This window comes from Crinia signifera, chromosome 5, assembly GCF_055691185.1.
Source record: "Crinia signifera chromosome 5, ASM5569118v1, whole genome shotgun sequence".
Lineage (NCBI taxonomy): Eukaryota > Metazoa > Chordata > Amphibia > Anura > Myobatrachidae > Crinia > Crinia signifera.
Genome location: NC_139221.1, coordinates 79,123,072 through 79,138,056, shown reverse-complemented (window position 1 = coordinate 79,138,056; position 14,985 = coordinate 79,123,072). Strand labels below are relative to the sequence as shown.

At 48.0% G+C, this 14,985-nt stretch overlaps 2 protein-coding genes across 3 annotated transcripts in view; one reads left to right on the top strand and one right to left on the bottom strand.

Moving 5' to 3' along the window:
- IMPACT (impact RWD domain protein) overlaps window positions 1-4,171 on the bottom strand; it is a 41,103-nt gene extending 36,932 nt beyond the window's left edge. Inside the window, exon 1 of the mRNA XM_083187509.1 lies at window positions 4,028-4,171. Within this exon, the coding sequence (XP_083043635.1) occupies window positions 4,028-4,063 (36 nt within the window). The 5' untranslated portion in view covers window positions 4,064-4,171. The remainder of the gene's footprint in view (window positions 1-4,027) is intronic.
- Window positions 4,172-7,967: 3,796 nt separating this feature from the next.
- The window catches only part of OSBPL1A (oxysterol binding protein like 1A), a 145,159-nt gene continuing 138,141 nt past the window's right edge, over window positions 7,968-14,985 (top strand). Inside the window, exon 1 of one of the 2 annotated variants that reach the window (XM_083187505.1) lies at window positions 7,968-8,120. The gene's annotated coding sequence lies outside the window, so the exon portion shown is untranslated. Of the gene's footprint in view, window positions 8,121-8,352; window positions 8,444-14,985 lie in introns of those variants that run through there. The other variant, XM_083187506.1, reaches the window with a different exon arrangement.

Sequence of the window (14,985 nt, the reverse complement as noted above, 5' to 3'; positions counted from 1 at the left end):
ACATTCATCCAATGTATCATTCCATTTGGAAGTTAGTTCGGAATTTTCTTGAAAAGAGCAGGTTTTGAAAATTCGTAATCCTCTTGGGATCATTTTATTTTCTATGTATTTCGTGAGCAACATTTTATCCAGCCAATGTCTGGTTTCATTTTTTAAAACTGTTTCCAGTTTATTAAACAAATGAATCATTTCTGATGAGGTGGTGTTACTTTGGGTGTTCTCTCCAATATTAACATTACCCAATAATTGGTTACGTCTAAGATTCCTAGAGTTGCTATCAAGGGATGCCATTCCTTAAAAAGAATTTACAGTAAACCGTAAAGTATATAGCGCCTATAGACAATAAGCTTTGAACAATGTATTAAATCAAACAATCAATTAAATAAACTGATTAATCGCTGCCCAAATAAATACCAGAAGAAAGCAGTAAAAACATAAAAAGAATATAATCGGGCGCGATCTCTTTTAATAAATCCACTACTCAGTGTATATACATGTACATATACATGCACACATATATACACAAATACATACACACAAAAAAAGGGGGGGAACAAATCTGGTAAGTTTAGATAATGGCCGCTCCCAGAGACAATTCTGGAAATTGTCAATAAAAATAGTAGAATAAATGATCTAAATTAGTAAATATAACAATGATTTAAATTAATAGAAGATGTTTAGAGAGCGCCACACAATTTTTGAAAAATTGATTACAGTTTATTATAAAAAATACATATAAAAATAAATATAAAAATACACAATTAGAAATAACTCATACTGTATAAAAAAGTCACAATAAATGACCAAGATATAATTAATAGTATCCGGCTCCAAATCACTCAATTTAGGAATATATAATGAGATTTCAAATTTTCTTAGACACACAACCCTGTGCGCACCAGGGTGTGTGTATTAATTGAAAAAAATAGTCCTCCAAATTTCTTTTTAGAAGATACGTGTATGGCAATTTTTGTCAGTGCCAAAAGAACTTTAAAACTTTGATTGGTGAAAATAACAGGACACCCTGAGAGTTGGATAGGTGTCTAATCACCATGAGGTACAGACTGTACAATATATTGGCTGCAATGTTCCTCTGTATGTGAATGTGAAATATACTTTTTTGCCGCAGAAGAAAAGTTTTCAAATAGGTGAGCTCGCTACGACCCGCTTAGGCTCTAGCTGTATGTGGCGAGCCTCTGTTGTGGGTAGAGCGGGGAGCAAGCCTCACTGACCTGTTGATGTTTGTGACAGGACCTTCTTCTCCAGTGTTAAACGGCTTGCAGACACTTTGAGTAGGTGGCAGCTGTGCGTTATAGAGGAAGCAGTCGTTCTCAGGGAAATCAAGATGTGATGAGTGAGGGCTCTGGATAGGTATGGGTCACAAAGTGACAGTCCTTGACGCGTTTCTCCGCAGACGATAACGGCGGTTTCTTCAGAAGGATTGTGGTATACTCCTGGAGTGAAAACCCCGGTTTTTAAATGCATAGTAGCCAATGGGATAGCTTAATTGCTCAAATTGATTGAATAATTGCAGGTGTGCATTCAACTCTATTTAGAGTTAACAAAAAGTAGCAGCGGTAGTGGAGCTCGGTATAGATTCATAATAATACAATACTTAAATCAAAAATGATTGCTGTCTCCTGTGTTGACACACCTTTCTTATAAATGAACTAGTTCAATGCTGTTCTGCAATTCGATCCTGTTGTCTGTATTATCTAGTGCTGCTCTTAAATCCAGTCCTATTGCCTGTTCGCATACCCTGCAACATGACCCATTCCATTAGGTACAAAATGCTCTGTTCCTGGACTTCCCTGCCAGTGGCATTTACAGATGTTGGACTCCAGCACAGTCCAAAATTCAAAGAGGGGGGTCACATCAACTACCAGTGAGTCCAGGACAGTGATGTTTGGAGTTGCAGTAGGTGTGGCTAACCTATTTGAATATTGGACTGTGCTGCAGCCCCACCTCTGCAACTGCCACTGGCAGGGAAGTCCAGGAACAGAGCATTTTGTACCTAATGGAATGGGCTATGTTGGAGGGTATGTGTTCGTACTACCTGGTGCTGCTCCGCATTCTGGTCCTGTCTGTCCACCTGAACCAGTACTGCTTTGGGTACTTGTGTATTATCACGGCGCCCACTACGCCGTTTGTGTAGAGGGCTATTCACAGTAGTGAAATCGTATAGCATACCATATTGTATGGCATGCGATGCAATGCGATTTTCCTATCTAATGTATTCACTGCTCTGTGTCAGCGAATCCATTAAAAAGATAGGGTGCGATAAAAAATCGCATCGCATGCCATTATTGTATGGCATGCGATGCGATATGGGTTCTGATGGAACCTATAATAATGCCAGTTAATATCCTATACCATTAAATGACATATCATGTCATTTATTTTGGCCCCCCACTATCCACGTCATCCCGAAGCATGGCGAGCGCATCGGTACGCGTCGGACCTTTTCATACCCCCACTATCCACGTCGGCGTGGAGTTGATTTTATTTTATATAGTGTGGCGAGCCCCGCTAGGGGACATCTAATACATGTAACACAGGGTTGCCGACCCTCCCGGAATTTGCGGGAGTCTCCCGGAAATCGGGTCCCCCCTCCCAACCCCCGGAAGGGTGGGCAACCCTCCCGGAATCACGGGGACCCCCACTGAGCACCCCCCCCCCCCCCCCCGATCGCGGCATTTAAATGCTGCAATCCGCGGGTCTCAGAGGAGGGGGCGGAGCTAAAATGTCACAATCACCGTTAAGCCCCGCCCCCAAACTCGTAATGAAAGATTCCTCTCCAGGCTTCTCCCGGAGAGGATAATGGGGGTATGAAAAGGTCGGACAGACGCGTACCGCTGAGCTCGCCATGCTTCGGGATCGTGACGATACTGGGGGGGGGGCTTAAAAAAATGATATTATATGCCATTTAATGGTATAGTACATTAAATGCCATTATAAGTGTCAAAATCGCATCGCATGCCATATCATAACGGCATGCACTACGATTTGACTATGTTTGTGTACGTACCCGTAAAATCGGGCGCCGTGATAATACACAAGTACCCTGCTTTGTAATCTGTGTTCGGTACTTATGTATTATCTGGGCTCCCATGTTAAATGCACCCCATTTTTTCATACCCATACTATCCAACTACGCATGGAGATGATTTTATATTGTGTGGCGAGCGCAGCGAGCCACCGTGCTCGAAGCGTGGCGAGCGCAGCGAGCCCCGTGAGGGGACGCGGTCTCATAAGAAAAACGGGAGCCCAGATATTATGTAAGTACCCTGTTTTCATCTGTCTGATCACCACCACTTGCTACTGGTATTTTGCGATGATGTCCATATTACACCCAGATTGCATTGCAGGTGTGATTACTGATCAATGGTCTCCTAAACCTAGTGACTAACGTGCAGGAATCATTAGTATGTGTCTTGCTTGCCATTCGATCGAATCTCTCGCACGGGACTATGTAAAAACCGGACCGGACTACACTCCGGACCGCCGGACAGGACATCACAATCTGCAGTCCGGAGCTTGTAGGGTCCTGTCCGGGGGGTGTCTTGTCATGCAGGGAGGCTTTATTCTCTCCCTCCTCCTCTGCCTGGTGACTGGTGTGACAGGCAGCCCCCCCCCGGACAGGACACCCCCCGGACCGGAGGCTACAAGCTCCAAAATGCAGAGTTTGATGTCTGGTCCGGCGGTTTTATCCTGGTCCGGTTTTCACCCATAACCACATCGCACCGTGTGTCACTACAGTATGCTTCGTGTATTACATTTAACTTTCACGTATTCTAACCCATAAGCTGCATATTGCAGGTTTTTGCACCATTTATCAAACTGGTGTTCAATAATATTTTCTGGCATCTGACATTTCCGCTCTCTCCCTCTCCCGCCAATTATTAGCACATATAATTTGCACACACAGTTTAATAACATTCTTCTACTGGAAACCGGACACACGGAGCGCAACTACACGCGTCTCCCTACACAGCCTGCGGCACATTGCCGGTTACACCGCACTCACTTGGCTGCGCAGGTTTTCCACTTCCGTGTCAGCCATGGAGCTGCTGCTTCCTGTGACCCGTGCTGTGCAGACATGACCCTACTGTATTGCGCCGCTAGGAGGCAGTGGTATCCGACATGAACGGAGAGGCCGGGGTTACAAGGACACTGACAGCATATGAAGTAATGTAAATCAGACCAATGTCTCATTTTATGTCTGTTTTATGTTTGTTTATTAAACAATAAAAAAAAAACAAAAAAACAACAACCGCAAACTGCTGAAATAATATGCATGTTCTGTAGTGTACTTATACTTTCACATGAACTCACTATGCAGAAATCTATGAAATCTATGAAATATGACATAAATGCAGCAGTCACTACAGAACATACAATAAGACTAGTACCCCTTAATGTCCAGATCTGTTCTACCTTATGTTGCCTGTGTAAAATGAATTCACCCAATGACTAATTCTGCTGCTTGTCCCTTACTCCCCCTTGTCCTCTCATACCCCTTATTTACTCCCAGTTGCAAATATGGATTTCATTTATGTAAACTTACATTTGGCTGGGCTCCCCTTGCTATTGTCCTCTTGATCATTATACAACTTGCATAGTTGCCAACCCTCCTGCATTCTGCAGGAGACTCCCTGAAATAACAGCAATCTCCCTCATGTCACCTAGCCCACATTATACGGTTACTTTTTTTTGGATAAAAGGAATGAGAAATAGATACATTTACATTGAATCATCTGCACTATTTCCCAGCACTTTAGCAAGTATAGTATCTCTAAAGCCCCGTACACACGGGGGAGATATATTGCTCAGCAATATTTTGCTAGCAATATATTGCCAGCGATTTCAGCTCCTATCGCCCCCGTGTGTACACAGCTTTACTAACTGCTTTGGGGCTCATCTACATTTGTATATAAGTCATTTTAAAAGATTCCTCTCAGATGTAGCAGTACACACCCACGCTTCTAGGTGCCACGTTCACAATCTCTTTTTACAATCTCTCCATATATGGAACTAGCCATGCCCTTTGGGTGCAGCATGACATGTTCCCTCAATAGGACGCTTTGCAAAATTATGTTACCAACTATAATCTCCCTGAAACTAGTTATCAAAAGTAGGCAAGTATATATAGTAGTAGTAGTACGTTTATTTATAAGGCGCCGCAAAGTGTCCGCAGCGCCGTACATAGCAAACAAAAAACAAATGACAAGGTAACGTACAGGGTGTATTGATAAAATACAGTATAAATAGGGGTATAGCTGGTAGAAATAAAATCAGCTTCAGTTCAGAAGTAGGTGTCAAAATTGTCGAGGAGACTGAAGATGAAGTAGAGGAAGGGAAGAACAGGACAGGAGCACAGGTGAGGTAAAGAGGTAGGGTGAGTACGTGAGGAAGGAGAGCCCTACTCATAAGAGTTAACATACTAAAAATAGGTGGGTGGACGAACGAAAAACAATAGGATAAGTAGGAACGGAGGCAGGATAGGAGGATCAAAAGAGGTTAGGAGGAGGGATAGGCTAGTCGAAAAAAGTGGGTTTTGAGGGAGCGCTTGAAGGAGGTAAGGGAATCAGAAAGCCTGATGGGTGGCGGGAGGTTGTTCCAGTGCAGGGGGGGCAGCGCGAGAGAAGTCTTGGACACGGGAGTGGGAGGAGGTGATTAGGTGAGAGGTCAGTCGGCGGTCAGCGATGGAGCGAAGAGGACGGGAGGGAGTGTGGATAGAGATCAGTGAAGAGAGGTAAGGAGCGGTGGAGGAGGAGAGAGCCTTGTAGGTGGTGGTCAGGAGTTTAAAGAGGTAAGTATCATGCACAGTACACAGACACACATACACACAAATACACACACACACAACACGCACTTACACAATCATATGACCACTATCCACATCATAACCCCAGTGTCCACGTGGTCGTGGAGTTAATTTTATACACTTTATAAAATTAACTCCACGCCCACGTGGACACTGGGGTTATGACGTGGATAGTGGCCATATGATCCTTTATGTGTTAGCAGGGCTCAGTTACGTCATTTGCGTAAGTTACGTAGTTTACGTAGCCAGCATAGTGGTGCATTGGTATTCTCAATACACCACTATGCAAACTACGTAACGGGCGCCCAACTAACATATAAGTACCATATATATTTTTTTTAAGTACCCAATAAGAAACCTTTGGCCTAGGGGTGCCACACAGTTTGGGAACCCCTGACGTATGGGTATAACATACAGCACTCGGAGCATGCAACCCCCTAGCCCCCCCCCCCCCCCCTTCCTTCTTGCAGCCCTGACAACATTGGTGGCACTGTGGTTAGCTACGTGGACCCAGGGCATGATGGGAAAATTGTCAAAACTGAAGGGGATCTAGACCAGTGGTCAGGGAACTCGATCCTCATTACCCCACACAGTGCATGTTTTGCTGGTAACCCAGCAGGTGCACAGGTGTATGGTCGACAGTTGTTCCCTGATGACCTTTTGACCCTGTTGATCTTTTGACTTTCGACCATTAGTGGTTGATCTTATGACTGTAGACCTAGACATTGTAGATCTATGATACCATAACCCTATATAATAGACATTATGTACCACAATAGGAGGCCTCCTTATACTTTCTAGTACTAGTGCCCCTTGCACATTATGCCACAAGGTATAAGCCAAAATTCAGGCACAGAGAGAGTAACAGAAGACATACAGGGAGAGTGACAGCAGGGACAAGGAGAGTGACAGCGGGATACTGGGACAGGGAATGTGACAGCAGGGACATAGGGATAAAGAGAGTGACAGCAGGAACAGGGATAGTGACAGCAGGATAAAGGGACAGAGAGCATGACAATGAGGAAACGGGGACAAGGAGAGTGATATCAGGGACATAGGGGAGAGAGTGCAGTGGCCGTTTGTGGGCTGAAGCTCACTTTGATCACACACTTCAAGGGGCCTAGACCATCTACTCTGACCCCTTCGCAAAAATAACTAGGGTGTCTGTGCAGTGTGACCGGGTAACCCGTGTCAAGCAACCCAGGGTTCCCTTTACACCAAGCTTTCCCAACCACGGTCCTCAAGGCACACCAACAGAGCAGGTTTTGTAGATATCCAGGTTTGAGCACAGGTGATTTAATTAGTACCTGAGTGATTCTGATTAAACCATCTGTGCTGAAGCCTGGATATCACTAAAACCTGCACTGTTGCTGTGCCTTGAGGACCGTGGTTGCATACCTCCCAACTGTCACGATTACAGCGGGACAGTCCCGATTTTCGGGTCCTGTCCCGCTGTCCCACCCGCGGCAGGCATTGTCCCGCTGCGGGAGGTGGCAGTTGGGAGACCCCCCAATCTAATAGAATAGACGCTGTCCCTATTTCCCCAACACAGAAGTTGGGAGGTACAGTATGTGGTTGGGAAAGGCTGCTTTACACTATGGAGGAGGCAGCTCTTAGAGACAGCATCAGCTCCAAGCCCCGCTTCCTCCCCACTCTTGATGGCACGCTGCCACTCTGCCCCACCCCCATATGACATCAGCAACCTGGCTTATTGTCAGGTCGCTGTGTGCTTCTAAACATAAATGCCAGGTCGCTCCCGGGACGGACTAATGTCCAAATCCCTTCATGTGCCAGTCTTGGCACTGTAGTTCAATCTGTAAATTTGGTCACCATGCATAATCAACAGTAGAGCTAATTGACTTAATACACTATTAATACTGTATTTTTAGATCAATGACCTTGCAAGTATGTTGTTTTAGGGTAGGAGATTAGTTACAGTATCAATGTGAATAACTTTTATAAATGTAAAATAATGTTTCATCGCTGGCAGAAGAAATCATTCAGCAGCAGCAGCAGCAGCAGCAGCAGCAGCAGCAGCAGCATAGTATACTTTAACAGCACAGCAGCAAAAGCAGACCCTGCAACGTTCCCATCCTCAGCTGCTGCCATTGGGGAGACACACAGGAAGTGCAATGCACATAATAGAAGCCATGTGTGAGGAGGAGGGGCTGCTTCTGCTGCTGGAAGAGTCTGCCTCCTCCCCAGGCTCCATCCCTGCTGCCCGTGGGTGTCTGTGCTAGGGAGGCTATCTGACGGGTAATATATACAACATTGGTGGGGAACATTTTCTCTGGTAAGCGCTCACTCTGTCTGCACACACTCTGTACACACTGCAAGGTACAGACCACCAGTGTTGCTGAGTCACTGCACATGAGCACACTTGTCCTTCAGTTGTGCATAAGTAACAGGTCCTTATTATGATGTGATGACTAATGTAATGAATATAGTGTTTGTGTTTCTACGTAGTCCGTTTGGTCACTTTTGATTGTGCAATGTCACATGGCTGCGCTGTCACAGCTGTGTGATCAACAAGTAAGTTTACTGTCACACAGTAGACAGCCAGCTGACAGTTACATACAGTATGCTACATTCGCAGCAGGTCATTAAAGTGCACAGGTTAGTTATCTTCTCTTTAGTTGTAGAATGGTGCAGTTACTGGAGCGCCCCCTGCTGGCAGTTTAAATAGCTGAGGGGAATGTAATTCTACATCTGTATAATGTATGTCTAGCTAGTGTATGTGTGTGTCTCTGAAACACTGCCATCTGTTGGCAGCGAGTGAAGCTACATCTTTCTCTCACACATGCACAAACACAGAGGTGATCCCAATGTAGCAGACTAGCTTTCAAAGCATTTGCTTCAAGCAGGCTTACTTGTTTCTAAAGCAGCAATCATTTACACTGCAGAACCCAGTTTGAGTTTGAAGTTTAAATGATTACTGCTTGAAAAATGCTGGAGATTTCTTACCAAATCTCTCACCTTTCACTTTCTGAATCTCTCATCCTATTAAATTTCACCCAAAGAGTCTAACTAGACCTTCAGATCAAAATGAGCAATCGTGACAAAAATGGATGTGTTGATATATACTGGGAGTTCAAAAAGTCCCTCCACAATGTATATGTGCTACAGTAAGTGATAGGAAAACATAATGGTTTTGAAACTCTTTACATGAGATAAAACAGAATTAGCCTACAGGGCTGCCACTAGATATTGTGGGGACTAATTTCTAGTCGGGGGGTTCCCTGCCCCTCCCCTCCATACTGGCAGCCAATTAAAATGTGGCACCAGCTGGAGAGCCAATAAGATTGGGTACTGGTGCATGAGCTCTCACCAGCTGGTGTCACATTGTAATTAATTTCAGTCTCCATGTAAAATATGTAAATTCCATGGGGTTAATTTACTAAAGCAGGATACACACCTAAAGATTTATTTGTTTAATCTGTCTAGTGGGAACAAAAATCTGGAAATGTACGGGGCAAATTACTTATACACATATAAAAGTAGAACTGTTGTACAGAGGTTTATTGTAATGTGTGTGAGTTGTATTTGTAGAGTATTTTTTTTTATCCCTGTACAAGTATGAGCATCCTTCCTTTTGTATGGGTATGGATCATTAGGTCGACATGGGCAAGGTCGACAGTCAAAAGGTCGACATGGGGTTTTTCACAGGGTTTTTTTACCCGAATGTCGACAGTCGTCATGGACACTGAAACGTAGCACTGCATCCCCTCGCATGGCTCGCTGCGTTCACCATGCTTCGTGCACAGTGTCTCACTACGCTCGGCACACTATTTTATTCTTTCGCCTCGCCCTAGTGGATGGTAGGACATGAAATACCACCTGTCTGCCCATGTCAGCTCAAAAAACAGTGAAAAACCCCCATGTCGACCTTTTGACTGTCGACCTAGACCCATGTTGACCCAATGCTTGTCGACCTAATGGCCGTATCCCTTTTGTATCTGTTTGAACAGTTTTTATATTGTACTGTTTATACTATTGTAAGTCCCCATGTATGACACTATGGACACTTGGTGATGCCATATAATGAAAGTGAATGTGTCATTGCTCCCCAAAAGCCAGAGTCTGTGGCTATTGCTGGGTGTAAGAGGCTGGTCAGCCTTTTTGCCTTTTACCAAAATGTTCGTTTTTCTGCATGCAGAAAGCGAAAGATGTGGCTTTTGTGTTTATACTGTAGATATTTTTTCCCAGAGTAAAACATTTCTACAAATCTCACTTCTTTACAAGAGGAACCAGCACAAAAGTTTCTGTAACACATGACCTAATTAAGCAAATGTCAGCGCTTTACAAATGTCAGCTGTGTGTACCTCTCTGCTGAAAAGTTCTGTATTTCAGCAAAGATACAGGCCACCCTCTGCTAGAAGCAGCACAGCAGAGAGTCACCACCAAGGCATGAAGGAGGAACGAATTGGATTTTGAAAAGTGCAGGGTGCTAGAATGAATGCTAACTTTTTATCTATAGTATGCAAATATATGGCAATTTTGGTGCCTCCGTTTTCAACAAGCAAATGACAATTGATATCTCTATGAGGGGCAGATGTACTAAAGCTGCCCATACACTACAATATGGCCCTTTTTCATGTGATTTCAGCCCATTGGGCCAATAAATCGTGTGAAAAGTGCCATTTCTCCTTCGGGAGACATCAGGGGCCACAGCTTTACAGTGGGTAATAGTAGTGGGAGAGAGCTCCAGCACCATAGAGGATGACTTTAACTGCCTCCCAGGCAGCCAGGCTCCTCCCCTCCTATACCCCGCCTCCAGGCCAAGGACCTCAGGTTTTTCTAGGGTGCTGGCAGGAGCCAGATGCACCCAAAAGAGGGGCTGCTATATAGCAGCCATAACTTTAATTTTTTTTTTTTTGTACACTATAAGTGTCAGAGCAGCAGCGCTGGGGGTCTGAAAAGACCCCTGCACTGCTGGCTCCAACACCCGGGTCCGACGCTGCATCGCCACCCGCGGGTGGGGACCTGCAGCAGCCCCCGGGCACTGGGGAGCCTGCAGCCACAGCCGGACACCTGGAACCACAGGCGCCCCCTTCAGTAGAACCAGGACGCACTGTGAGTAATACACGCTCCCCGCCGGGAGCGTGTGCGATAGCGCAGCGAGGCGCACTGAGTGGCTGCTACAGCCGGCGAGGGGTGACCGCCGGCTGTGCTAGCAAGCGGTCGGCCGGCTCGCCACCCGTCCCTCTGGACCACCAGGGAGATTAGTTTGTGGGCAGCAGCGCTGGTATGCGGGGCCGCTGCATGAGGACACCTTCCCTGGGGTCATTTGCTAGCAGGGGGAGGTGGCTCCCCCCACATCAGCCCCTTCCCCGGGGACAGTAGGCAGGGAACTGTGCTTGGCGCACAGAGAGTTCCCGCCACTGACATCCCTTCCTGGCTGCACGTGAGGAGGGACACGGAGAAGCTCCAGTGCCACCCGGGGTTCCACTCTTTCACTGCCAGGAGGCTTGGGCAAGTCCCCCCTGTACCTCTCCTGCGGGACACAGGTCACAGTTACTGAGTGCTCCAGTCAGCCATAGCTGCTGCAAGAGCCTAGTGCCATTTGCCTTCTATTTGCATTGTATGCCTATGTATGCTTGCTGTATATGTGTACTTATTAACCCAATAGCTGCTACAGTGTATTTGGTGTCATTCTGTACTTAGCCCTCCTGTACTTACATTAGTTATGCCCAACAAGGGCAAGTCCAAGAAGGGGGACACCCCAGCATTGCTGTCATGCACAGCCTGTAATGCGGTCCTATCTCCCCTGGACTATGTAAAGGACGGCCTATGCGCAAGCTGCTACAATGCGCAGGCGCTGCCCACACCTACGGCCTCTTCTCAGGAGCCTGCTTGGGCCTCATCCTTTGTGCAGATGATGGCGCAGCTAGTTGATAAAGTCTCAGCTGCGCTGCCCCAGTGACCCGTGCCGTCCTCATCGGCGGTGGGTGCAACCCCCCCAGCATTGGATGCCCAGGGGGAGGGTTCATTGCCCGCAGATAGACGCAGGTCTTTAGTTAAAAGACCGCCGGCACTCCGGCCCCTCCTCATGCATGATTCAGATGATGATGAGGAGGAGCAAGACTATCAAGATGATGATGATGATGACTATGTGGATGACGCCATTGACGTTGCCGCTGACATAGGGGATGCCTGTGTTAGAGAGGACCCCCCATCTCATAGAGAGGATCCCCCATCTCGCCTTGATGTACCATGCCTGATTACAGCGGTTAAGAAGGTCCTTCTAATAGACGACCACGGCCCTATATTTAAGCTCCCTAAACGCTCCTTAAGTCTATTTCCCAAGTCGGATAATCTTGACATGGTCATTAAGGAAGCTTGGGAGGTCCCTAATAGGAGGTTTGTCATTCACAAACGTTTCTTCTCCCTATATCCTCTCCCCCAGGAGGACAGGACCCCCTGGGAGACAGCCCCCAGGGTAGACGCTCATGTGGCAAAACTGGTGAAAGCCTCTCTGTTGCCAATCCCTACAGTGTCTCTTAAGGATCAGGCGGATAGGAAGTTGGAAATCTTCCTGAAGCTTATCTACACCACGGCTGGAGCAGCCGGCAGGCCTGCCCTGGCATCAGCCTGGGTGGCTATGGCCCTAACTAAATGGACTGCTGTCCTCACAGCAGGGGTGTCTGAGGGGGCCCCAGCAGAAACTCTACTACCGACTATAGAGTTGATACATCAGGCTGCCCTCTACTTAGGCGAGGCAGCTCTTGATTCCGCTACGCTCTCCTCCAGGGTGTCAGCTTCAGCAGTGGCCGCTCGCAGATCACTTTGGCTGCGTTCCTGGAAGGCTGACACGGACTCTAAGAAGGCCTTGGAAGCTCTTCCATTCAACGGTTGCCTCTTATTCGGTCCCGAGCTGGATAGGATGGTCGCTACGGTGGCAGCTTCAAAAACTGCTTTTCTACCATCCACCCGACTACACGGCCCCAGCCGGCCTTTCAGTCCTTTCGGTTCCAGGGTCGTGGTAGGGGACAGGCCTTCTCCTCCAGATCTTCCCAGGGGGCAGATCCTCCCGCCCTAGAGGCAAGCGTCCCTGGGCCACCAGACGCCCTGACCCCAAGCCTGCGGACAAGCCCGCCGCATGATGGGGTGGGCCCCCACCTGGGGGATCCCAAGGTGGGCGGTCGTCTGTTGGAGTTTTCTCCCATCTGGTTGGAATCCACCACAAACGCGTGGGTTCAGGAGGTGTTCTCTCGGGGCTACTCCTTAACTTTTTGGCATCGCCCACCGACATCGTTCTTTTCCACGAGTCTTCCATCAGACCTGCAAAAGCGCAGAGCGTTAGAACAAGCAGTTCAACGTTCGCTTCAAGCAGGAGTCATCATACCCGTCCCCTGGGCCCAAAGGGGTTCGGGGTTTTACGCCAGCCTCTTCCTGGTCAGGAAACCAAACGGTTCCTACAGGCCCATACTCAACTTAAAGAAGCTGAACAAGTTTGTACGTGTTCCAAAGTTCAGGATGGAGACTCTGCGCTCCATTGTCCTGGCCCTTCAGCCAGGGGATTTTATGGCATCCTTGGACATACAGGATGCGTACTTACACATCCCCATCCGTCCAGAACATCAGCGGTTCCTGCGCTTTGACATACTGGACCAACATTTCCAGTTCAGGGCACTACCATTTGGTCTATCCACTGCCCCCCGTGTGTTCACAAAGGTGTTGGCAGTGATGGGCAGCAGTCTGCGCAGCCAGGGTATCCGGATACTCCCATATCTGGACGACCTGTTGATTCTCGCACCTTCTGCAGACCTTCTCCGGGACCACCTGACTGTGGTGATACAGCTCCTGGAACGACACGGCTGGATCATCAATTGGGACAAGTCCTCACTGATTCCGGCACAGTCGATGATTCACTTGGGGGCCAGGTTGACCACCATCCATCAGAGGATCTACCTGCCAGAGGACCGTCGGCACACTCTGCAGTCCCGAATTCGTCGGCTCCTCTATCCCCGACGGGTGTCCATGCATGCTTGCATGAAGGTACTGGGTTCAATGGTGTCGACCTTCGACATGGCGGAATATGCCCAGTTCCACTCCCGCACACTTCAGAAGGAGATCCTCTCCAAGTGGTCATGTCCATGCATGCTTGCATGAAGGTACTGGGTTCAATGGTGTCGACCTTCGACATGGCGGAATATGCCCAGTTCCACTCCCGCACACTTCAGAAGGAGATCCTCTCCAAGTGGTCAGGATCCTATCTTTTCTCTCCGATCTCAGGTGATAACCTTATCGCCGGCAACCTGTCTCTCTCTCTCTCTCTCTCTCTCGTGGTGGCTCCTAGACCAGAACTCACGATGGGACGGCCATTTTGGATCCACCAATGGACCCTTCTCACCACGGATGCCAGTCTCCGCGGTTGGGGAGCGGTCACTTGCCAGAGGTCATTCCAAGGCCTTTGGTCTACATCGGAGGCCAAGCTTCAAATCAATGTCTTTGAACTGAGGGCGGTCTTCCGAGCTCTTTGCCTGGCAGAACCCTGGCTGAGGGGTCGTCCGGTGCAGGTCCAGTCGGACAATGCGACCACGGTGGCTTATATTAACCACCAGGGTGGCACCCGCAGCCGGGCAGCAATGGTGGAAACATCCCGCATCTTTCAGTGGGCGGAGAAGAAGATTCCTGCTCTATCAGAGGTCTTTATCCCAGGAGTCCAGAATTGGGAAGCGGACTTCCTAAGCCGTCAAACACTGAATGCCGGCGAATGGTCCCTCCATCTGGAGGTGTTCCAGATGCTGGTACGTCGGTGGGGCTTACCCAAAGTGGACCTGATGGCCTCTCAACACAACCACAAGGTTCCCTTTTACGGATCCAGGGCTCGCGACCCGGCCGCCATCCTGGTGGATGCCCTGTCCTCTCCGTGGCCGTTCAGGCTGATGTACGCCTTCCCACCATTCTCCCTTCTATTGCGACTGATTCGCAAGCTGAAGGTGGAGGGGGGCACATTGATCCTGGTGGCCCCGCATTGGCCCAGACGAGTCTGGTTCTCAGATCTTCAGGCTCTGTCGGTGGCCCCCCCAATTAGTCTGCCATTGCGCCCGGACCTTCTCTCTCAGGGTCCGTGTCTGCATCCAGATCTGAGGCATCTGGCTTTGACGGGGTGGCTATTGAAACCTCCCTCTTGAGATCTAGGGGGTTTAATGCGC